This window comes from Seriola dumerili, unplaced genomic scaffold (genome assembly GCF_002260705.1).
Source record: "Seriola dumerili isolate Sdu_G_001 unplaced genomic scaffold, Sdu_1.0 BDQW01000025.1, whole genome shotgun sequence".
NCBI classification, from domain to species: domain Eukaryota; kingdom Metazoa; phylum Chordata; class Actinopteri; order Carangiformes; family Carangidae; genus Seriola; species Seriola dumerili.
The window spans coordinates 14352579-14378521 of NW_019174280.1; the positions used below are offsets into that span (position 1 = coordinate 14352579).

Below are 25943 nucleotides of genomic sequence, written 5' to 3' on the forward strand. Positions count from 1 at the left end.
TAATGACTTTAATGACAGTTGTTGTTGTTACCTGTTGACCTTTGGGGTCAGGTTGGACCTAGAAAAACAGCCAACAAAACAGCTGGAATTGCTGCAACATGTATTACAATTCTGGATGAGCTGGTGAACTTGAACAGCATCATTTAGGCTGCTGAGATAATTTGTGGTCTATAATGAAAATGAAGTCAATTACTGCATGAAGCATTCTATCTTGAGCCATTTAGGTGATTTAGCTGTTGAATGTGTCACCCTTCATTTTCCTATTTTCTAATGTAACAATGTCTTCATTTTATTCCAGGGGAAATGCAAAAAAATATATATCATCATCAGGGCTACTTGTTTTCCACTTGACCTGACATGTCCTGAAAATTGGGCTGTTTACTCAAGGAAGATGTTGCACAGAGAGGGGGAAATGATGCCTCTGTGCCAAGTTTTTCCTCTGTGGTGGTCGTCAGTAGTTCTTTGTGATCATCTTTCTGAACATGAATTTCTTGCATGATTCAAAATGCATCTCAGCTGACAGTATCACATGGAAATGAATAGATTTTAATTCAAATGCCCCAAATCATTTTTTTGATATCTATTCATTGATCTGAAATTTGTAATCTGACTTAATTTTTAACAGCTGTGTACATTAAATATTTACTATTATTTCTAAATTAGATTTTTATCTACCTTTGTGGTTCCATTTTACACCTGCTATGAATACGTGAAAATAATCCCTACATGTAGGGATTATCTGTTATAGAAAGCATTTCAGCTCACAAGGTTGTTTTTTTACCTTGACGCCTGGTCCCAAAACATGCAAGGACTAAAAGGATCCCTGAAAATCACAAACGTGCAAATTGCTGTAAACAAAAAAAGATTGATCCCTGAAACTTAATTTGCATACATGCTCTGCACATTTGCTTGTTTATATATAGTGTTCTATTTCATCCTTGACTTGACCTGATAAAGTAATGTTTAACTGGTCCATATTGTGGTCCTCTAATATATATCCACCGTTTAATGAAATAGCAGGAAAGTATGGTTTTCTTTTTTTTTTTATTTCTGTACATTTCTTTATAAGGTTTATCAAACAATGACATTTAAACCATATAAAGTCTAATTAAAATAACCAGATATTTTTTGGGATTCATTGTGAAATTATTGACTGTCAGAATGAGATTTGACCTCCTGCTCTGTTTGCTGTGTTATGGTGACCTGGCACTTTAACACACGTATTTATCGATTTGGCTGCATCTTTAATTTGTTTATCCTTTTTTAAACCTTTCCACTGTTCCCATTGTGTCCAATGAGCCCAGCTAGATGTCTGAGAGTTGGAGAGATGAGAGAGGCAAACAGAGAGGGAGAGACAAGAGTTAAACAGTCCCAGTGTTGCACAGCAGATTTGAGGATGTTTCATGTGTAAGAGGTGAGTATGTATAACGGTAGAATTTGTTTTCTTTTAGCTCCTGTTGTTTAAAACCCCTCTCCTAATGTTTCTCAGTGATTTGATTCACTGCAGAGTCTTAGGTGTGTTCAAGAAACCGGCCACAAATAGATTGGTCATACGTCATCCTGGTGATGTGCAGACTGTGAACTAAACAAACAGCAAATGTTCAGAGAGAGATACACAGGTAGTAGACAAATATTTTAGGAAAACATTTTATAGTGCTGTGGGAAGTTTTTTGGGAATCACATTTTCTCTGTCTATCTTCTCTTTCTTCCCCTCGCCTTACCTCCTTCCTACATATTAGTGAAGATGTATTACAGGAAAAGAGGGAAAGGCTCTGTTGACAAAAAAACCTGAGTGAGGTTGGGAGGAGTCTTTTTGGATGTCTTTTTTTTTTTTTTGCAGCTTGGTGGGCGTAAGCTCAAGGCATACAGAGGAAAAGGGACTGGAAGAATAGTGAACCCTTGAAGTTGCCTGACAGGCTTTATTGGAAAAAAAAAGGAAAGACAGAGAGAGTGAGGAAAGAGTAAAGAGAGAGGGAGAGCAGCACTCGTCTCCACTCCCCCTCCCAGCAAATGGGAGAGCAAGTCTAAATCATGTTGCTTATCAGTGCTGTTGTGCTGTGATGTTGCTCAGGCAGAGCCCAGGACAGAACAGGCAGCCTTCTGGACCAGTACTCAGACCCAGGATCAGTCCAGCCTTCTCAAAACTGGAGACCCTCTCCCCACAACGTCTCTCGCCTCCGCCGCATGTCCCCCTCAGTGACATGTACCCCGAAGAGAGCCGGGGTTCTGGAGGGGTAGCCACTGTGGACTTCCTGGAAGGGACGTACGACTATGCTGCCCCCACTCCTGCTCCGACTCCTCTCTACAGCCACTCCACCACTGGCTACTACTCTGCTCCTCTGGATGCCCACGGACCACCCCCTGATGGCAGTCTTCAGTCCTTGGGCAGCGGGCCTACCAGTCCTCTTGTGTTTGTGCCCTCCAGTCCCCGACTCAGCCCCATTATGCACCCGCCCAGCCACCACTATCTGGAAACCACCTCAACACCCGTCTACAGGTGAGGGAATACAGTTTTTCTTTATCTCCAGAGTGTGAAAATAGTCTGTTGTGTGCTTGGACAAAAGTTATTTTTATAGACTGAATCAACAGGTTTGAGTCTTTCCTCTTATTTATTTATTTATTTATTTATTTATTAATTTTTTAGAATAATTTGGTGAAGTTGGTATATTTTTGGCTATTACTCTCTAAGTTTTATATTGTATCTTATGCAAGGTAAGTATTTAGAGAGAACTCCAACAACTCCAGTGCTTGACCCTGATTGTTTGTGCTGTAGTTTGGTGATGATGTAACTGATATGAGCTGTGCAATCAAAATATCAAGAGACTCTTTTTTTCAGTACAGCACTGTTGGCTTGCTCTATCATGTTTTCAATACAAATTGTGATCCATAAAGAGCATAAATAAGTCTGTTTAGCTTGTTTATAATAATTGATTTATGTATTTCATAAATTTATTTATTTATTTATTTTATTTTTGTATTACTCTACTGCCTTGTGTTTCCTATTGAGTGGCAGTAGGACACAATGTTGCTGCACAACTAGATTTAAAATGCAGTTATGAACAAAATATAATTATATAACTGCATTGTTTTTGTAATCTCTTGCTTTATACAAAACATTGCCATTATCACTATAGAAAGGATCAAGCTTTGCCCTGGTTTCTAATTCCAGAGATTAAGGACTTTGTCAAGGACCTTGAGAAAGGAACAATACGTAAGCACAACAGAAGTACAGATTGTTTCCTGGCTTAGGTGGAAAATAGCAGTCTGCTCTTGTATCAGCCACTGTTAAATTAAAGTCAGTGTGGCAAATGTCACAATTAATCTGTGCTTAAAGTTGGCTCAAAATTTCACAAAAAAGACATCTGTAGAGCATTTAATGACAAAATGTCAAGGTATATTTTATGCAAGATAAATAGTGTTTATATTATTATAATAGCTTCATAATTTATAGTCATTAACTTATTACAAAAGTTCCAGGTAATATGTGAAATTTTTTAACCGGGCTGAAATCCAGGCTTTGTTATAGGTCCAGTCAGCAGCCAGCATTCAGAGAGGACCATTGTGGCACCAGTGACGAGTCATACAGTGTGGGGGAGTCAGGTGCTGGGTCTGGGGCCGGACTGTTTGAGATGGCTAAAGAGACACGCTTCTGTGCCGTGTGCAGTGACTATGCCTCTGGGTACCACTACGGGGTGTGGTCCTGTGAGGGCTGCAAGGCCTTCTTCAAGAGAAGCATCCAGGGTAGGTTGAGTGTCTGCTTTTGCTATTTGTGACCAGTGGATGTAAATCTTAAAGTGTTTCCTGTTTGTTAAGGATCATGTCTTAGTAGTATAGTTTAGTGTTCAAATTTCTTTAAAAAATGATCTAAAATTCCTTAAACTCTACTAATGAATTACAATCTGCACAGCACAGTGAACTTATAAACATAAATTGATCTTTTATAGAAAGACAAGAAGCACTGCATTCCATAAAAATGAGTTTGGCTTTTAACAAAAGAAAAGTTAGTGTGGTTTAATTTGGCACATCTGAAAAACTAAAGAACATCCATAACAGAGAAATTGAAAATTTTGGATATTAAAGGATGATGATTTAGTGTGCTATCTCGTTGGAAGGTCATGGTACCAAAGTGAACTGCTGGTAACCTCAACAAAGAAATAAGCTGTCAAACTGGAGCTCGATTGCTGTCATATAAAAATAGAGAAAGAGGAACACATGTTATGAATTGTGGCACTGTGAAACAGACATAAATAAAGGGAACAGAATTTATGTTTCAACAAGTTAGTTTTTATTATTATTTCTACTTGTGAGCCATACAACGGGGTGTACAACTTTTATGTTCCACTGTCATCAGGTCAAAGCTTCATCTGCTGTCAGTGGCTTAGTCATGTTTATGAAATGCTGCTTCAGCACATTGATGTAAAATCTTGCAATGAAAGACTGTTCATAAAGAAAACAATAGTCTCCATGGCAATCACAAAGCCAAGATGCCACATTTTAATTTTCTCCATTTCGGATTCATTTAAAATGGGAATAGAGTGTTCCTGGCTAGTAAATAACCTAAATCTGAACTGAACATTGGAGTGGAGGGCTTGAGGTAATAGATTTTCTTCCATTTCAGGTCACAATGACTATATGTGCCCAGCAACCAATCAGTGTACTATTGACAGGAATCGGAGGAAGAGCTGCCAGGCTTGCCGTCTTAGGAAGTGTTACGAAGTAGGCATGATGAAAGGAGGTGGGTAGAAACACCAGCAGAACGTCTTTTTTCTTTTTTCAAGACAAATGTGCTTTTAAATTTTGTTTTCATTTATATAATGTGTTTTTGCAATTTGCTGTCTGTTACTAGATTTTGTTGTGTTATTATTGGTTATCCTGTTGTTTTTCTTTTGAACAGTTAAATTTTCTGTTTTGATGACAGCAAAATGAGGTAGTTTGATTTTTAACAAAATTAAAAACTAATTGCCATTTATCAATCACTGCTTGTTGCAGTGAGGATTGACTCAAATATAAGAATTCTGGTGAAAGAAGATAAGCTTGAGACTAACTTTAATGTGACCTTGAAATGATTTCCTCTTAAGGAGTACAACTACTGATTAGCACACACCCACATTTTTGTTGTCATACTTGAATCACAGGCATCCATATAATCAGCACTGTTGGTTTTTATGGCAAGAACAGGATATAGAGGTGTGTGTGGTTTTGAGGGAAAAGCCTGATGAATGCATATGTTTGGGAGGTTGCGTGTGATTGTGTGCATGGATACTGTATCTTTTCTGTGTATCTGCATATTAGTTTGTATTAAACCTCTGCTGTTTTTTCTCAAGGTATGCGTAAGGACCGCAGCCGTGTTCTGCGGCCTGACAAACGACGGACTGGTACCAGTGACAAAGATAAGGCCTCTAAGGACCAAGAGTACAGAAGGGTGCATCTCCAGGAAGGGAGGAAACACAGCAGCAGCAGCAGCAGTACTGGAGGAGGAAAATCATCGGTCACTGGCACACCACCGGACCAGGTGCTGATTCATGTGGAGGCAATTGACACTTGATTTTGAAATACCTTGTTGTGGTGCAAATTGTTGTTCAGGGGGAAATTTTGATCTGAAAGTGGCCCTAGACACCAGAGCGGGCATCTGGGAAAACATGAAAATTCATACCAGATTTCTTGGCTGTCTGGCTATTGGTTGTTGAAAAATGTTTGCAGTCGCTTTAAATCAGTTTTAAGCACAATATATTATAGTTTTCAGGTTGAATGGGCTGGCAGTGTGACTGTTTATCTGCTGCTTCCCCAGGTGCTTCTGCTGCTCCAGGGTGCAGAGCCCCCAATACTGTGCTCCCATCAGAAGCTGAGCAGACCCTACACCGAGGTCACCATGATGACCCTGCTCACCAGCATGGCTGACAAGGAGCTGGTCCACATGATCACCTGGGCCAAGAAGCTTCCAGGTACTGCTTAAAGTGCTTAAAGTAGCCACACCACCAGTACATTTTCTTAATTCTTTTTAGTACAAACCCTCCTCAATTACGTTTACATTTACATATATACATTTTTTAAAGATTTAAATGAAATTGCATTAGAACTAGGGGAAATGATCTCAACCCATGTTAGGATGTGTTTACTTGTTAAATCAACTAGATGCACTATCTGCCTGTGTTTTGGAGCAAAAACCTACTACTGGCTGGTTTTTCAGCATCAGAAAAGTGTATTGATCCACCTCGGGAAATTGCTTAGTTACAGTTGCAAAACACACAGTTAGGAAAGAGGAAGTAAAAAGTACTATAAAAAGTAATGATAATAAATACACAGTAAGTGAACATTTGCATACAGCTGGTTCAGGGTCCTGTCTCTTCTCGTAGCTATGACTTTCTTTGGAGTATGCCAGATGTATGGTGACATCCATGGGCCAATAACATTGAACATATCCTGGCTGTAAAGTCTGTAGGGGGTTATTACAGTACTGGTTACAGCACTGGTGTGCACCTTTCATCAATATCTAGAATGATAATCCTTTACATGCCATGTTTTACATACATGAGCCAATAACTTGACAGAGGCAATGTTAATGATAAATTGTGTCTCAAAGTGAGAGCAGAAAATCTCAAACAGTTGCCCTCAAACTATAGGGAACATAACATAGTGGATAACAAAATGAAAATAAGCTATTTCTTTCTGACTTCAGTGTGTCAGTCTTATTGTAATATTGTGTGGACAGTGTTAGTTTTTAGAAGAATCTTCCAAAATTGCAGCAATTCTGTTGTAGATTGTGAAAGAACATGCATGTGTGATATTTTCTCAGCACTACAGCTCTGCCAAAGACAGAGAAAGGTCAAATGACCAATTTTTCTTTTCAAACGCAAAAGTTGCTATGAATACAGGAAAAAAAATTAAAAAATCTTTTGACGGGATGAAAAGTATATATATAAATAAATATATAATGGAATAAGTCTGTCAGTATTTTGTCAAGCATCATAAACATCATCAGATCAGAGGAATGGCTTGATGTAAATACTGTTATATCCTTTAGTTTAATGTTCAGTGCTCGTGGCTGATCATTGACAGGAACCCAAAAGATAGCTGTGCAAACATTTGGCCTCATGCAAGCTTATGCCTGTTGCTTTGGAGAGATATTCATAAATACTTGCCCTGTAAGTAGATAGGTGAGGGCAGGTGCAAAACATGTGAGTCAGTTCTGTTGGAGCACCATGACATTTATGACATGTCTCATCTAAATTAAGAGATATTTTCAAAAGCTTGGAAGCGGTGTCTTTCTGAAACATTCAAATGTACAGATGTCATGTGTAACAAAGGTGGGGGCCCCTCGATTGTTGTCTGTTTGACTGCTTAGGCAACAGCAAGGTGATGGGAGACCTTTATCATAGAGGCACACATTGGCACCCACACACACACACATACAAATGCAGAGCCATTACAGTGATTACAGTCATCACCTTTGAGAGGATTGTTTGGCCAATCTGCTGGCACCCCATAGAGCATAAATGCTGTATAAGACACATCAAGCTTTTGCATGCACAGACACACACACACACACACACACACACACACACACACACACACACACACACTTACAAACACCCCGACGGGCTCTCTTAGAGAGTAAATCCTGATTTTGAGGTATTATAACCTTGTGCGTCACTAAAAGCCCAAAGGCACACAGTTTTAATTGCGAGGGGTCCCAAGCAGAGTACAATGGGAGTGAATTGGCAGTAATTACATATGAATTGAGACAGCTGAGTGCCAGCGATAAGGCTTCTTATGAGAGCAGAGAGTTTGCAGATGGTTTCATTTAACTAGAAGTTCTCTGCCAGAAAACAAGGGCTTGCATATTTGTATATTTATGAGTTGGATGAAGGTGCACAGAAAACATCAAACTCTGGGAGTGCTAATATTCCACACCATATTATAGTTAACACCCACTGATCCAAATAACCAGCTCTGATGAAACAACACTTATAAACACCAGATATTTTTATTTATTTTTCTGTTTGTTGTTTTGATCTTGATGTCAAATAACTGCTGGGATCAGGCTAAAACACATATTGTCCAGTTTTCAGTGACAGTTTTTTGTAGTTGACTTGAGAGCTTGTTAGACAAGAGCCTGGTGTGGACCGCTGCTCAAAACTTATCAGAAGTGTTAAATGTACTGGGTGTAGATCACCTTGCTTCCCTACCTTGGTCCTTTCACAAAATGTTCTTTGTTGAGCACTTTGTATGTGTGGTTTCCTAGGTTTCCTGCAGCTGTCCCTCCATGATCAGGTGCAGCTGCTGGAGAGCTCGTGGTTGGAGGTGCTGATGATTGGGCTCATCTGGAGGTCCATTCACTGCCCTGGCAAACTCATCTTCGCACAGGACCTCATACTGGACAGGTAGCGAGGAATACTTTCCCTTACTTTTCTGTGACATGCACCTTTCTTTACTTTTTCATATCTCTGTCCTTACTTTTCCTCCATATTTACCTGTCTTCCTCTCACTATCACACAGATGTTAAGAGTGATAGATCAGCATTGTAGATTTTCCATTCGCACCTTGCCAGCCATTGTGCCATCCCAACACGTCTATTATAGAGTGAAAGACTAATTACATGTTCCCCATGGAGAGGAGAGCAGCCTCTCTCTAACCTGAAATACCCCTTCATCATTACAGTGCTGAGCTGGCAACTAGGACACAGATTTAATCAAAGCTTCAATGCAAGGAATGATGGAAAAAGGGGAAAGATGGAGGGAGAGATGACGGGGAAGGAGGCAAAGGAGAGAGAGAGAAATAGAGATGCAAGGAGACATAGCTGTTTGCTGCTTTACAGGCACAGCCTGTTCCCTCCATTTCACCCCATGGTCTAAGTAAACAAGCTGGCCAAACCACAGTATCTACCTCAGAGAGAAAAGAGGTGGAGACAGAGAGGGATGAGGGAGACATGCAGACAGACAGAGCTTTTACCGTCTGATGTGCTTGATGGTGCCATTTGATTCAAAATTGTATTAGAGTATTATCTCGAAAACCTGGTCCCCACATGAGTGTCCTCACCAATTGGACATGATGACTAAAACGCTGTTGGTCAGGGTTGACAAATTCCCTTGGCTCTGTGCTGTCCAAGTTTACCATGCACTCTAACCACTGGATATTATCCATCTTTCCATCACTTTTCAACTGTGCTGACAAATGGAGAGCTGCAGCGATTCAGTCCATTAGTTGTTTATCTGGCCACTCTTTGGATAGTTCATGTTCACAGATTTAGTCTGGTTCTTTTACCTCTTATGATGAAGAGGAAAAAAGGAGAAGATTTGAATCTTTTTTATTCATGTGTGACTTACAGAATTTTAAATACCTATGAATTCCTCATGTTCTCTTTGCCCTCCAGGAACGAAGGCGACTGTGTTGAGGGCATGGCTGAGATCTTTGACATGCTGCTGGCTACAGCTTCCCGCTTCCGCATGCTCAAACTCAAACCTGAGGAGTTTGTCTGTCTCAAAGCTATCATCTTGCTAAACTCTGGTGAGGCAACGTGTGTGTGTGTGTGTGTGTGTGTGTGTGTGTGTGTGGTGTGTGTGTGTGTGTGTGTGTGCGCACGTGTGTGTGTCTCACATTGTCTACCTGTGTTTACAGTATAAGCCACTTAGTTGTGAAACATTTTATTTAAATTGAAAGCACACGTTGTGCTTAGAAACATTGACAGTGGGCAGCAGAGACATTTCTCCAATAAAAACATCAGCCCTTAAGTTCATTTTTTAAATTCCACACAACTATGTTGCAAGTTTCTGTTTCTGTTCCAGGGAATAAATATTGAACAGTGTCAAACTACACCCACAGAGGTGTAGCTCTGAACGCTACTCTTAATATAGCAAGCCATGAAAAATGTCATAGTATAGTAAGGTATAAAAATGTCATAAAAACGACATAGTATGTAAGTCATAAAAACGACATAGTATAGTAAGGTATAAAAATGTCATAAAAACTCATAAAAACGACATAGTATGTAACTCATAAAAACGACATAGTATAATAAGGCATGATACTCTGATGTTTTTGCTTACATTACACTTGGGCCCCTGGGGGTTTGTCAGTCTATTCTTAGAGTCAGAGTCCAGTTCCTGTCCTTTAGGAGTTCTCTGTAGAAGGCTTCGCCTCTTATTGGGCTCAAGGTCTGCAAGGTCTGTGGCACTATTTGTACGAGGAGCAGGAAAGCCTCCCTGCTCTTCATTACCATGGATCATCAGGACCGTCCACAGCAAGAGACCACCAGGAAGGAGGACGAAGAGTAGTAACCCTCCGGTTACTTGCCATGGATCATCTCCTCGCCATCGGTTCTGCGAGTGAGCCTGCACCTTGTGGCGTGAATCCATTCTGGCTTGACTTTGACTTTGAGGGCTGTTTGTGTGGTTAGCATCACCTGATATTGTCCTTTTCACCTAGGAGACAAAGATACTTTTCCAGATATTTGATTAGTACATAATCCCCCTCTTTGAAAGGGTGGATTGGTTCATCCAACGCCTTTGGGAGTCTCTCAGCCACCTGCAAATTGTATTTTGCATATTATTTTCATATTTTCTCAAAATCTCTTGTTAGTTTCTTTACATAGTTAGTCATGAACTCATCCGTCCTGAGCAATGTGGTTTTGTGTGGTCTTAAAGGAGGACTTACCCCTTTGGACATTGGTCTTCACATTAACACCTCATGAGGACTAAGTCTTGTTGTTGCATTTGGTGCACTTCGAATTGAGTACAGCACAAGAGGTAGTATGTCAGGCCAGTTGTCATTACTGCTTTAATCAACCTTTCTTTGACGGTAGCATTCATTATTTCAACTTGTCCTGAACTCTGTGGGTGATATGGGATGTGTATTTGCCATTTGATTCCTAGTATAGCTGAGAGATTCTGCGTGATTTTTTTTTTGGCACAAACGCTGGTCCTCTATCGCTATCTATTCCATGTTGCACTCCGAACCTTGGAATCACCTCTTTCAGCAAACACTTTACAACTGTTTGTGCGTCTTCTTTTCGGGTTGGAAAGCATTCCACCCTTTTTGAGATGCGGTCAGTTATTACAAGCAAATATTTGTAACCTTGACAGCTCGGCATATGTACAAAATCTATTTGCATATTTCTAAAGGGACCTGATGGAGGCTCTAAATGGTCGTATCTCACTGTGCTGTTACTTTTTCTCTTTTGTTGGTATATCATACAACCATCTACAAGTGTTTGTAGGTGCCAACCATTGTGAACGAATGACGTCATTTATCACCCCTCTTCCTACATGTGATGGACCATGTGCAACACTTGCAAGCACATGTAGGAGAGCGCGAGGGCACCCATTCTGATGACAGGAGACGTTTTCCATTCTTCAAGATATGACCCAAGTATGTGACTTCCACTCTACAAAACTGTAACTTAGCTAATGATGCTCTGTGACCACACTAGGCAAGTCTCTTAAAGAGCAGAATGGAGTCAGTACGGCAGGCTTCCTCCGATGGTGAAGCTATCAGAAGGTCGTCAGTGTACTGTAAATGATTTGAGCCGCCAGGGAATTCGAGGTCGTCCAGGTTCTCTTTTCACCGCCGCCGAGTAAACTGTAGGGCTTGAAACAAAACCCTGTGGTAACCTTTTCCAGGTATACTGCTTGCCTTTGAACGTGAATGCAAACAGATACTGGCTGTCTGGATACAAAGGAATAGAGAAGAAAGCTGAGCATGGATCAACAACTGTGTAGTATTTGGAGTTAGCTGACAGTGAAGTCAGAATTGCATTTTGGCTGATGCATAACAAAATTGCTGTATGGTAGCTGAATGTGCTCACTCAAAGATAACATGGACATTTCTTCCCCCAAGTGTGTTTTGTTGGGTTGGGAGGCTGATACCACCTGCCTTGAGGCCTGGCACCGAGCTACCACACGTCCTAGATGTTTTGGTTCACAACCAGGAGTTCCCACAACTGTGACGTGGGGAAAAGAATCTTTCATTGGTCAAATAACATTTTAATCAGAGACTAGCATGGTAGTTTCATCTGGACCACACTCATCACTCCAGGGGGCTCTGCCCTGTCTCAGAGGTCACAACTGAAATGCCTCCACGTCTGAAAAAAAACTTCATGGTTTATAGAAACACAGGAGGAAGTTTCATGCTTTAGTCATAAAATGCACAATACCTTCCATATAGAAGGTGGCTGCTTCTGCTGCATCAGGCACATCAGGCAAACAGAGTGTTCTGGAAAGTCAATATGCCCAATAACCGTTCCCATGACAACATGAGACAGGTCAGAGGCCTTTTTCTGTCCTGGGGATTGATGTATTCTATATGGGAAACTGAGTCATCTGAAATACCCGTGTGATGACATCATTACCGGCACAGCTGCTGGAGCTGGATGAACTTTTGATTATTGTGTGGGCAATACTGCAACTGGAATTAATTTTCTGCTCTTACATACATGTTTGAGTCAGATTTTTTTTTCTCAATGCCTAGTTGGCATTGTTGGTATTTGGTGGCTTTTACACAACTCTGTAGCAAATTGAGTGAGTTTTCTTTTTCTCTATTAGGTTCTTTCTCTTTCTGCACTGGTACAATGGAGCCACTACATGACGGCACGGCGGTACAGGACATGCTGGACACTATCACAGACGCTCTCATACATCATATCAGCCAATCAGGATGCTCTGTTCAGCAGCAGTCCAGACGACAGGCCCAGCTGCTCCTCCTGCTCTCCCACATCAGGCACATGAGGTAAAATTGAATTAGAAATACTAAATTCATGTTTAAACCATCCAACAGTGATAGCTTAAGGTGGAAGGAGCTTAAAACGTAAATGCTTCAAAACGGTTGTGTTATGTATATATTATGTAGATGTAGATGCAGAAAGCAGTCTCAAGCATCACTCATTATTAAGCCACTCTAATTCCTCATCTCTCTTTTGTTTTTGCTCTCTGCAGCAACAAAGGCATGGAGCACCTCTACAGCATGAAGTGCAAGAACAAAGTGCCTCTGTACGACCTGCTGCTGGAGATGCTGGATGCTCACCGCCTCAACCGCCCTGAAAAACCAGCTCAGTCCTGGTTCTTGGCTGACATAGAGCCCTCTACCACCAGCAGCAGCAGCAACAACAACAACAACAACAACAACAACAACAATAACAACAACAACAACAACAACAGCAGCAGCGGTTCCTCTTCAGCTGGCTCCAGTTCAGGACCCCGAGGTAGCCATGAGAGCCTGAGCAGAGCCCCGACAGGTCCAGGTGTCCTGCAGTACAGAGGGTCCTGCTCCGACTGCACCCACATCCTATGAGACCGAGTGCAACAAGTACGTCTGAAGGTCAAGTCATTTTTATGAATGATGTGTGTAGTGCAGAATGAAAGCGATAATGAGATAATTATTTATAAATTAAATGATTTTTTTTGTCCTAGCTGTTTAGGGAGAAAATATTCCTTTGCACTGGTCCAATTTACTACAATCTGAGCTTCAGTGCTGTTAATCTTGTATGCTGCCTTTCAGAAGATCTGTGATTTTGACTCAGTCTTTAACAGATTTACATTACAGCTATTTCTAAAATGGCCAGTGTTAGGTTTTATTGTGACATTCTGTTACCTATGGTGATTTCAAATGATGAGCAGCTAATTTTTCTTTTCATTTGCCTCAACCAAAGTGCACTTCCTCTTGGATTTAAAGGACTATTGGGCATTATTTTTACTTTTACACGTAAAGAGTGATTACAAACTAACCTATTATAAAAGTGGTTAACTGAATGTGTAATTTATTTACACCATTAAAGACTAAATGACAGGTATTGTGTCTTAACACACACAATTTTAAACTTGATGTATTTGGGAAAAAATATTTAAATTATAAAATTAACAGTGGCTGAGGACATAATTGTTAAATTTTGAATACCTAAATTTGCATGATCAAATCCTAGAACGCTGTGTACATAATGAAGGAAGCCAAGCTTTACTGTCGGGTAACTTCACCCGTGTACTTTTTGTGTACAGTAGGTTTGTTCTCTATGCTTACTAGCACCAAAGTTTTTTTCTGAATTTGTAATGTGGTGTGTTTGTGTGTGTGTGTGAGTGTGTGTGTGTGGCAGAGAGAGTCAGAGGCAATGAGCCATTAATGGCTCCAAGCTGATTTGATGCATAGATCTTTGTCTTGATGCATTTGTCCAACATTTCAACCATGTAAAAATTACAACCAGTTATTATTCATCCACTAATTCTGTGATTTCATGTTGAGTTTGGCTGGATTTACACACCTCCAGGAACCGAAATAACATAATGTACTGTATGTGCACATATGCAATAGTTTTATTCCTCTTTAAATGGACCAAATTTGATCCAATTGTACAGAAGATATCTGATATTGACATGATCGGGTGTGATTGTTTTGGTTTAAAAATGTCTGAAAATAGTGAGATATGTCCCCAGAGCCAAGTGACATATTTAAACAGCTTTTTGATTTTAGTCCAACCGACAATCTAAAACCCAAATGTTTTCAATTTACTATCACAAACGACAAAGCGAAGTAGAAAAGATATGTTCAGACACGAAGACCCCTAGGACTGTTTGTGTTTGTTTGCCCCAAACAGTCAATGTACAAATTCTGTTAGCTGAAAGTTAGCCAGCAACACAAATACTGACCGTGTCTCTGAGAATGTGACTGTTTTAGTTCAGCTCAGCCTCTGACTGAACTCAGACCTCGCTAGAATCTCCAGTTCTTTCTGGTTCCTTCTTTCAGTCGCTCTCTCTCCAATCAACAACCAAGGAGAAAAAAATGTAATTTGAAAAATGTCCAAATGGTTTAAGTCTATATTACATTATAATTCAACACAGGTCACAATTATTAAAACTAGTTCTGTATGATAAGAAGACACTGCTCCTAATTGAAGCTGCTTTCTGCTTGTTTCAAGATATTGTGTAAGCATGTATTTAGTGCTGATGTCTCATCACTGCAGAGTAATTAGCGCAGCCGATTTGTAATATGTTAAATAACTGGAATAACTCTCTAACTCAGTACGGTTGACCACAGACATTAAATATATTGTGAAACTGGCCGACAGTTGACTGACACGTAGATATTGCAAGTAATTAAAATGTATTTTGCCAGGGTAGAAGCGATAAACAAAAAGTTAAGTTGTCCAGTCTGATGCCATTTACAGATGTATTTGGAAAACCTCCATATATAACCATGATCAGAAAATTGGATTTGGCCACTTGAGCCGTTCAGTGTAAATCCAGTCAAACCTGACTGTCATTTGTTTACTGTGCATAAAAATAAAAGTATCGATTGGGAAAAGATCGTTCATCACCATGTTTCTCCTGAGTTTATATCTCAAAAGAACACACAGAAGTCAATATTTCATGTTTTATTATTTGCAAAGAGAGTATTCTTCATGAAGTCGGCATTAGCAAACTGTACATACATAAATAACCATTTTCATATTTCATCATTTTTTACAGATTCTGTTTCAACAACGCAGTGATTCTGATGTCTCATCACTGCAGAGTAATTAGCGCAGTTATTACAAAGCACACTATTTATTTAATGTCACAGCCGTCTACTAAAACACTACCAGTGATTGTTTGGCTTTCTTAAAAGCAGGGGAGTTTCAAGTGCATGCTCAAACAGAAAGATAAAAAAATATCTGCCTGTATTCAAAGGCATTTCAACTATAATATACAAATCAGTTTCATTTTTTTTTTTTTTTTTTAAAACAAGAGAGCTCATGTCTTTCTCTATTGGCTCCAGTTGATTAAATACTTAAATTAAAGACAGGAATACAAGCCTTGGCTTTTGGGGAAAGAAGTCGGCCATCTTGGCTGGACGGCTTCAGTGCAGTACCTTCGACAGTGCTTATGTCAGTGCTATACGTTTAGATTTTAGCTTTAACGTCATATGAAGACTTCATTTCAAAATTTAAGCAGGTTCTTTTGAAATGTGTAAAGCAAAAAACACTAAGCTACATCTTCCTGTTGAGTTTTGTTGCTGTGCTTTCAGAGAGAAACTCTTCACTTCTAAGACTGTGAATGATTGCTACTCTAGTCTACTCTACAACTTACCGGTACAATATCCCACACTGGTGGTGCTTTAGCTTCATCAATACTAACAATCTATGAACTGATTGAACACTAAATAAATAGTAGCAGCACTGGATATCATGGACAAAAAGCACGGTCGACTTTGGCTCCCAACATAGAGTATATAAATAGTGCTTTGTTTTTCATTGATTTCACAGGTTTCTTCAGAAACCTTAAAAAATAATATACACATTTAAGTTAAAACAATGAAACATTTGGATTGGGGGAGGGTGGTCTCCAGATGAAGGTCCATTTAGTCTGGAGAGTTAGAGTTTTAAAGGGTTGAGGTGATTTCAGGAGAGTGGGTGTGCAATGTTAGTGAGAGAAGTCTTCATATCACCTCTGAATCACTTCATAATGCATGTGGCTCCCCAGCAGGGGAAGAGTTTGTAGCTTTAGGGCACGGGGTGAAGAGGAAACATTCACAGGAGTCAGTGGAGTCCTTGGCAAAGCAGTAGGTAGATATTCAGCTGCTCCTCATATGGGCGGAGGTCCATTGGTGTAGCGCAGCATTGGATGGAAGGAGCGGGCAAAGTTGTTGGCATGGTGGCAACTGTAGTCCTCCTCGGTCATGGGCACTAGACATGCCAGACCAATGAGGAGCAGGAGGAGCAGTTGGACGGGGAGCGCAGCCCTGAGGACCCGCAGCAGGAAGGACTGGCCCTTCGCGGAGGAGGAGGAGGAGGTCGACGAGATGCCGTCCGGAAGGTCAGAACGGGAGGAAACGCAGCCAGCGGCGCCTGGTGATCTGCTCCGGCTGCAGGAAGACACACACACAAGTTAAACACAGCAGAGAAAAGACCCGAGTTCATTAGTATTTGCAAATCACTTCTGTCTTGTGAAAATTCCTTTTAACATTTACATTATTAACTAAAATTTGAGGTTTGTATGCTTGTCTGTATAGTGAAAAATGCTCCAAGCTCAAGGAAATCAGAAATGCATGACTCTCAAGATACAATTATTTTGTGTTAAATCAAATCTTTTTTTCAGGATTGATTTTAATATCTCCAGGTAGCTGGGAAGTAGTTTGTCTAAGTACTGGAACACTAAAATGATCAATGGAAAACTGAGCTTGATTAAATGATAAATCAATTGACAGAACATTTTTTGGGAACTATTTCAGTAATTGGTTATTTATATTTATTATTATATTTATATAAATTATTTTCAAGCAAAAACTACAAAGCACCTCTTTTAACTTTCTCAAATATGCTTTTCTGTTTCACTGAGATTATCTTCTCATTCAGCAAATTTCTTAACAAAATGTGCACAGTCAGGCAGTCATTTATGTGTAGTTATTTATTTGCACTAGTAATGTCATTTTTCTTAATGTGCGCACATTCTTGGTTGTGTGTTTTTTGTGGGTTTTAAACGTCTATTCTATGTGCCCTTTAAATTGCCCCCTGGGGACAAATAAACATTCTTGATATAAATGTAAATTAAATATCTTTGGGTTTTAAACTGTTGGCTTGGGCTTTAGGGACCTGAGATGGGCATTTTACACTATGTTCTGACATTTTTAAAGACCAAGTGATTAATTGAAAATAATCTTCAGAGTAATTGATAAGGAAAAATAATTTTTAGCTCAAATAAATCTGAAAATTCTGATGTTTTAAATAATGTTAAGAAGACATCTTTGCAAATACTATTTTACCCATGTCTCACAAAAGAATGAGCACTCAACAAAAAATTAAGAGGAAGGAAAGCAAAAATACATAAATGCAGCAAATAGACTCAGATCCAGCAGGTAGAGATCAAGAGAGTCAAAAGTTGAACACAGACACATGTACAGTAGATCTGCGTACACACACAAAACAGGCACAAACACACAAAAAAAAAAAACAAAAAAAAAAAAACAGTTAGTTAACCACAAGCATTTGTAAATAGCCAACTGTGTCTCACTGGGGGGGAGATGCTCTGGATTTAGAGCAGAGTGTGTGAGAGTTCAATGCCACGTTTTATTCCAAACAAGCAGAAATGCCAAATGCCTCTCTGGAGATTTCCACTGTTAGAGCCAAGACTCAAGGGGGGGGGGGAACAGCATGTTCTTACTGCGACTCATCCTCATGGAGGATGAAAGAGGGTCAGACACCCAGCCAATTTCATTCAGTCCTCCTACATCCTACAAAACAGCTGCTGTGAACATGCGTAAGCAACATGTGCACATCATGTGTGAGGCAACCTCTCCTGCTTTGCTGGATTTCTGTTTCCACAGCCCAATAGAATGTGATTAAGGGTCCCTGCTTCTCATACATAGGATGCTATCAGGGGAAAACAAACGCATTATTTCTGCTACACACACTCATGGCAAGACTAGTTTAGGCTGAGTCTTCGCCAGGTATTGTTGGCAGTTAATAAAAATCATGGAAAGTTGAATCAGAAATGAGAGGTCAGAGGTGGGTGAGTTTAGAGGTCTGGAAAGGAAACAAAGGAAAGAAAGTGGGAGTTAAGGAAGAAGGAAAAGCCGCAGGAGTTTATGCATCATATCCTGCTTTAAAACTATGAGGAGGATGAAACAGGAAGGAAGCATGAGAAAGAAAAACAGAGCTGGAGGAAGCAGGGCAGAGGGGGGTCACTGGGATTCAGATAGTGCCATCTAGTGGGCAAAGAGGGTGCTACAAAGTCACTCTGAGAAAGGAGAAGCAAAAAGTATGACAAGGCAATATTTCATGATGCCATTCAAAAAGCAGCAGGGCAAAGAGAAGCAGTGAAAGAAAACATTTAAAGGAGAAAGGGAGCGGCCTGATGTAGGCGATTCCCCACTCGTTTAAGAGCTGGTAACATGGTCTCTAGAGTGAGGGAGGATCATGGAACGCAGGATTAAAGCCTTATAAATTAATTAAAAAGCCCAATGTGTAAAACATGGCTGATTGTGTTTCATTGATTTTTTTCATGAGTTGAATTAATAAAAATCAAGTGTCTAGTGGGGCGTGGCTTTTGTTCCATCATCATCCCGTGTTTCTAGAGTCCAGGAGAGAGGTACCTGTGGCGCGGGCCGCTTTCAGGGTGTCCTGGGTGGGCCTGACTACTTTTGCCTCGGGGCTGTATCACGTAATGAGCAGGGAGGGGTAAAAGAAAGAAAAGAATGTTTCAGTCAAGGGCAAATAAAGACCAAGCCTCAGATGAGAGAAAAAACAAATAACATAAAAAGAGCCATAACATCGCTAGAGAAAGAATCATCAACAACCAAAGAGCAGCAACATAATCAATGACGGTGATTGACTTTCAGAACCAAGAAATCTGGCTTCTCAAGACTAAATCCTGAAGAGTCACATTAAAAGAAACTGATAAAATTAAATATCTTTAACTGTTACTTACAATACAACTTTTTTTTCATGCATGTTTTCTAAAATACGATATCGATGAATCCATTAGAGAACAGTTTTATCATATAAAACGAAAAGCCAGGATTTCTTGTACATTTTTTTTTAGCAGATCAACATGGTGTGGGGCGGCAAACAACATCTCAAACAAAGGGAGGGGTGGGGGTGGAGGAGGGCAGCAACAAGTCTTTTCATGTACATGTTAGCAGAGCTGTTGCAAAAGGGAAAAACATTTATGTTGACCATAAAAGTAAAGTGGTAGGGTGGGAATATCTATGAGACGGCAGGTTGACGGTGATGTTGATTTACTTTCTCTTACGGAGCACAGACGCTAGCCCCTCCCCCACCCTCCCGCTCCCCACTGGACATTATGAGGGAAAACATTACCAATCGTTTGCGACTCTCGAGGGTCACCTCTGACACAGGAGCAGCTGATTCACAGATTTCTGTTATGCCAAGAGGCAACGGCAAGCAATCCTGAAAAATAAAACAACAGTCACTTTAATATTTAGATCTACATAAATAAAATTGCTGCTAATGGAGAGGAGCGTTTTGTTGGTTCAACATAAACTGGCCGCTCCTTCATTCACTTTGTATTCAGTGTTGTCTGACCTGCTGTGTGTCCACGGTCTCCAGCCTCCTCTCCAGCCCCTCCAGGTCTGAGCTGACCTCCCTCAGGAGCAGCCTCAGCCTGTTCCAGATCACGTGCACCTTCTCCTGGGCCTCCAGACACTCGCTGCCCTGAACCTGGATCTGCTCTGAGGTCTTTGACGGCGGCGGCAGGGTCTGAGGTTTAGTGTTGACCAGTAGCTGAGCCGAGAGCTCCTGAAGGGACGACACCTTCTGCTGCGAGTCCAGCAGCTCACGCTTGATTTGCTGCAGGACAGGGAGACAGGGTTATGTTTTTAATCTTTCTTAGTTCTATATTTTTAACATATTTCACTGATGTTGTTTCTTCTTTTTTTATCTTTGTTGTAGTTTGATTTGTTCTAGTTTTAGCCCCATTTATGAAGAATTTAGGGCTCAGTTCTGCATGAAAGCTACTACACAACTAAAGCTATTTGTTATTATTAGAGCTATTGTTTATGTCCTAGATTGAGGGGTAATGACATCAAAGAAACCTTACGATCACAACATATTGTAATTGTTGTCCTTAGTTTTGCTCAGGATTCCACTTTGCTCTAGAAACTCCGCAGTCAAACCCAAAGTGAGCTTTAGGCACCAAAGGAGGTTTATTAAGTGACAGTGGTTAATATAAAAGGCTAAAGCAGAGGTGATGAAACTCCCCTGACCAGATACGAGTCTGCGGTACACAAAGCTGGTAGCAGAGAGAAGTACCGTCAGTGTTTTGTGATGAGCTCGTAATGTTTCACGATCCACTTTGGGAGGGATGGGCACCACCTCGTTCCTCCTGCGGTCGATGTTCTCCAACCACAGCAGCAGACCGTGGCTCATCTCATGAAACTCCTGAAAGGAAACATGGTATGACTGACAGTGGGTGTGTGTTATTACTCTTCTATTTATCCCTTCTTTCTGGTTTGGTAATTCATTTTTGCTGAGGCGATAATCACACAGGACACTGTGGATACAATTTGATAGAGAAAAAGTTAAACCTAGTATTTTGTGTGTTTTTTGTACCTGGCACTGCATCAGCGCCCTCTGCAGCTCCTCCCTCCAGTCCTCCAGCGAGGTACCGAGCCGATCCCAGCGCGAGTTCATCTCTTTCAGCCCGTCTCTCAACTCCCAGGCCTCCTCAGAGTCGGGATCTGATTGGAGGAAGTCTGCGCTGCTCAGGTTGATGGACAGAACCTCTGACTTGTGGGCGTCCATCCCCTTCTGCAGCTCCTGAGAGCGAGAGTCAAAGAGGAAAGTATTCAGAGCAGCATCCAAACATATGGGTCAAGAGATTGCTTACAGCGAACCATGAGCCCGGCCAGACTTTATGTTGCTACTAGAGAGGAGGCTGGGAATAGATGAGGTGCCAACAGATAAAGTGCAGGAGGATTAGGCTGAGGTGGTCGGGACACATTAGATGCAAGTCATTAGACTTCAGAGGGGTGTATTTATAGATTAGTGATATCTTGTCTAATGCTATACAGGCAGCAACAGCTGGACTGGTTGTGTGTTGTGTTGTTAGTGTGTGTTTGAGTGTGTGAGGGTGAGTTGAGGGACAAAGTTGTTTGAGCCCTGCACATGAAGTAGGACATTAAAACAAGGCCAGTGGGGGGAATTACTGCAGAGTAGTGAATTCTACTGTATAGGGACTAATACACATAAATAAATGTGCACAAAATAACTGCAAGTGCAATATCCAACTCCGCGAAAGGTAAATTATCATAGAGAAAAATGTTCATAACAAAGTGGTGCAGAAAAATCTGTAATTTCTTTCCTAACGTTTGCTCTTCTAATACAGTGATTGAAACAGACGCACAAAAACATGCACTAACCTTGAGCTTCTTGATTCTCTGCTGGATGGTGTGTATATCGGTGCTGAGATCGAGCCCTCGCAGCTGGCTGAGTTCAGCCTCAGACTGACCCAGCCAGGCCCTCATGGTCTGCAGATCTGTGATCAGCTGCTGCCACTGCTGCAGATTCTGTTTGTGTCGGTGTTTCTCGCTCAGGGACTGAGCCTGGATCAGCTCCCAGCGCTCAATCACACCTAGTGGGAAAAACACAGATGCAGTTCAAACAGCTCACACAGTATTTACAGGAGGAGGTAATCTGATATGTGTGTGTGTGTGTGTGTGTGTGTGTGTGTGTGTGTAACTGACCTGCACTCTGAGTGTCTGTGCTGGTGGGGTTGGTGAGCCCCGGCATGTCATCGTCATCTTCAGTCAGCTCTCCCTCTGTTTTCTTCACGGCGTCTATACTGCCTCGACACTCTCCCATCAGACGCATCTGGAATAAGAGTTACAAGTATTTAAAGCCCTTTTTACCAAAATCTTGCCTGATGTACTTCTCACTCATGTTAGAGGTGTGATTTAAGGCAGAGGGAGAGGAAGAAGAGGACTCACATAGCCCATGTATGAGGAGTCGATGTCGGGGCTGGAGCGGTTGGCACTGGCCTCTCTCTGCTGGAGGTGATATCGTCCTGCGTCCAGAGCCTGATCCAGCTGTCTCAGACTGGCCTCCAGCTGGCCTGGCTCACCTGCACAGAGACCGCAACAGGGTCAGGAAATATAAGGGGTGAAGTTTGCAATGATAAAGCTTTCGTTAGCAGGCAGTTGGTGTAGACCGATGCTGTGACGGCATGCATTAGTCTGAAATGCAAAATAACGGCACATCATGACAAAAAGAACAGAGAAGTCGAGTTTTAACATGTTAAACAATGAAAATAACTGTTAAATGAAGGAGCACAAACTAAAGACAACACAAAAAATGCGATGGTGGAAGTGGGAATTTAGTGAGCAAGGCCTCAGCATGCAATGGTGTCATCTCTGCAAGGAGATAAACAAAGAGTTTTCTAGATGGTGGAGCATGCAACTTTGATGAAGTTTCTTAGTATGGTGGTAGACTTCTGTTAAAAAAAAAAAAAAAGAAGCCTGTTTTAGTTGTAGGCATGCTCTTCCTTATCAGCACCAGAGGGCTGCTGTTGCCTACCAGAGGACGATTTCAGTGTGTTCTCAGTCAGTTTTATATAGGCCTCTGGGCTCTCTGGGATAACTACATCTGGGAAGAGAGACATAGAACATATACTGCTTATAATGTGGGCATGATTGAATGTGACTTCTCTGCTAATCTATGAATGCGCTGGCACTGATGTCCTCGTGCCGGATCTGGATGTTCAACTGATCTCTGTTTGTGTAGAAGATTTCTACTTTTTCCCCCCATCATGGCAGAGAGCTGTTTTCATTTATTATTTCAAAATGTGAGTTTAACTGGCACCAGACTGATAGAAATCGCAGGACTTTACTTGAATACTTGGTTGGGATTTTATTTGAAAAGATACCGTAAGTACCTTTTTTGCGAAGATGGCTTAAAGAGCAAAATGTTACAATACTGGGAAAATATACTTGTGTAATAATCTCTTGCTCTGTGATGTATATTTTTCCAGTGGCAGACTGAGTGTCATGTTTCAAAATCACACATCAGCTGCTATATACCCACTGACAGATACATATTTTTCAAATGACTTCTTACTATAGATGAGAATATCTTTGAATAAACTTTTCGATTTCAATCCAAGTTTTTTTTCATTCATAATAGGAAATTTTAATTTATCATCTATGTAGCATTGTGTGTTTTACTGTAGACAAATTTATATTTTTTATTTATTTTATTTAGACATATTAAAAAAAGACTCAGTTATGGTAGTAAAAATAAATTAAAGTAACTAATTACATAAGTACCAATGCAATGCTGTCACTATTTTATATATATAGAACTAAATTTAATGGTTCTTTCAAAGGAACTTCCTAGGAAATACTTGTTTCACAGACCTTATAGTTACATCCACAAGAAATCAGCATGTATAAATTAAGCCAATCACAGTCCCTGAAGTTGGACCAACCTGACAGCACTGTGGCAGCCGTCCTCAGATACTCATCCTCCTCCTCTTGCCCTCTGCTCCTTTCCCCATGGCCTCGTCCTCCAGGGCTCTCCAGACCTCTGCTCAGGTCGTAGTCATGGTCCCACTCCAACGGGATGGAGTCCACGCTGGCCGGAGTGTCCCGTCCCGAGCGGTCGGCCCGGATGAGGGTGGCCGTACCCGAGGCTTGACGGCTGGATGTCCGGGGCAAAGAGGAGTCGCCCCACTGCAGCTCAGAGAGGTCGCCTCCTTCCTCCACGTCCAGCTCTCTGTCTGAGCCATCGAGCTCATCGTCAGCCAACTGCGCGAGACGGGCAGGAAAAGGATGAAATGAAAGAAAGAATAATGCAAGCAAGAAAGGGAGTACATGCAGAAAATGGAGGGTCGGACATGGTAGAGGTTATCAAATTTCTAAGTATGTGTAACTAAGAAGTGTGAGAATGCGGGTTGTGAGGCACAGTGAGGTGAGCGTGTGCGCCGTACTGACTGTTACCATGCTAATATAATGAGTGTGTATTCTGTTCCTCACCAGCTGTCAGTGTGAAACTATGTCTGACACATGTTTGCACCATGTCACAGGAGGTGAAGGAGGACAGCTGTAGTTGTTCATTTCGTTATGTGTTTACAGAGCGCTTCGAGTTCCCCGAGTCAACTACTCACTGTCACAACATCACAGCTCTGCAGCCAGTTTCACTTCTCGCAGTGAAACACAGTCAGCAGCAAATACATTACCAGTTACATTCATTTATTACATGACAATGTGTCTTAATGCTACATGCCGTGTCATCTGTGTATCTGTACTCACAGGCAGACGCGTGAGTTTCTTGTAGTATCTCTCAACTCGTCCGAAGACCTCCTGGCAGTATCTCTGCAGCTCCTCCAGCTCCTCCTCGATGACGGCTGCATCCAGAGGTTCGCTCTTCTCGATCAGAGCTTCACCCTGCCTGAACACCAGCTCAATCTTCCCCGTGTTCAGGTAGATCTCCTGCTGGAACGCCTGAGAAACACACACAGCAGAGGTCAGAGCGAAGGAGGGCTGCATCTAACAATCCTTTTCATTATTGGATAATCTATTGATTGAATAATCACTCATGCATTCAATCAAATGTTTAAAAAAAAACAATAAAATGTAAAAAAAAAACAAACAAAAAAAACCCCTGAAAATTCACACACATTCACCTTTACTGCTGCAGAGCTCAAAGTGAAGCCTCAAAATTGTCAAAAAACTTGAGAATTTCAATTTACAGTGATAAAAACATGACAAGAGCAATCAAAAATTTGCATTTGAGGAACTTTAACCAACAAATGTTTCATATTTCTTTTGATAAGTAACTAAAATGATTTAATTCCTTATTATTAACTAAGCAATTATCCAAATAAAAGTTTCAGCAAAGGAGTTTTTTAAAATCCACTTCTATCATTACATTACACTGTATTTTTCTTTGTTGTATTCTGTTACTTTAGCTGCTACAGAAGCTGAAGTTTCCAATTATTACATTTTTGCCTCATCTAATCAATTTTCATCTCATTCCTAGAACAGAACAGTTTCTGTCTTGATAAACTACAGAGGAATTTGTTCACCTCATACTGTGGCAGATGCTTTATTAAAAAAGGCTGAAAATAAAAAGTGTGACTGATGCTTTGTACTGACACATGGAGTTTCTTCACAGTATTCAAACATTGTGTCCGTCCGCCTCACCTTGAGCTGTTTTATCTTGGCCTGTACGTCACACTCAGAGAAGTGCTCTATGTTGGTGAGCTGGAGGTCCATCTCCGTCAGCCACACCAGGATGCTGTCTCGTGCCGACTCAAACTCCTCTCTCTGACTGATGAAGTGCTGCAAGAACACAGCCAGACAAACAACGATTCTTCAGTTACTTGAGTTTTTCTCCATCTGAATTGAACTAGCTTACTTCCCAATGAATTTAAATGTAAATGGAGTGAAGCAGTAATTATTATTATTATTATTCACGGAATAATAGAACAAGAGCTTGCTAACGGAGAGGAAGACGCATCAGCTGTTAGATT

At 40.9% G+C, this 25943-nt stretch overlaps 2 protein-coding genes across 2 annotated transcripts in view; one reads left to right on the top strand and one right to left on the bottom strand.

Annotated features, from left to right (window-relative positions):
* The first annotated feature begins 2060 nt into the window (after positions 1 to 2060).
* On the top strand, positions 2061 to 15277 carry esr1 (estrogen receptor 1). The gene is given in 10 exon segments (XM_022765689.1): positions 2061 to 2497; positions 3515 to 3741; positions 4619 to 4735; positions 5325 to 5512; positions 5789 to 5942; positions 8243 to 8381; positions 9371 to 9504; positions 12537 to 12720; positions 12927 to 13245; positions 13247 to 15277. Coding segments are annotated over 10 exon segments (1959 nt in total). The 3' UTR covers positions 13307 to 15277.
* Positions 15278 to 15337: 60 nt separating this feature from the next.
* LOC111236785 (nesprin-1-like) overlaps positions 15338 to 25943 on the bottom strand; it is a 126091-nt gene continuing 115485 nt past the window's right edge. The window contains exons 134-146 of the mRNA XM_022765644.1: positions 25615 to 25752; positions 24721 to 24912; positions 23898 to 24216; positions 22402 to 22535; positions 22159 to 22285; positions 21835 to 22046; positions 21026 to 21232; positions 20726 to 20854; positions 20192 to 20263; positions 20000 to 20140; positions 19775 to 19864; positions 19048 to 19106; positions 15338 to 16821 (exon numbers count right to left, since the gene is read on the bottom strand). Coding sequence (XP_022621365.1) covers positions 16542 to 16821; positions 19048 to 19106; positions 19775 to 19864; positions 20000 to 20140; positions 20192 to 20263; positions 20726 to 20854; positions 21026 to 21232; positions 21835 to 22046; positions 22159 to 22285; positions 22402 to 22535; positions 23898 to 24216; positions 24721 to 24912; positions 25615 to 25752 — 2100 coding nt within the window. The 3' untranslated portion in view covers positions 15338 to 16541. The remainder of the gene's footprint in view (positions 16822 to 19047; positions 19107 to 19774; positions 19865 to 19999; positions 20141 to 20191; positions 20264 to 20725; positions 20855 to 21025; positions 21233 to 21834; positions 22047 to 22158; positions 22286 to 22401; positions 22536 to 23897; positions 24217 to 24720; positions 24913 to 25614; positions 25753 to 25943) is intronic.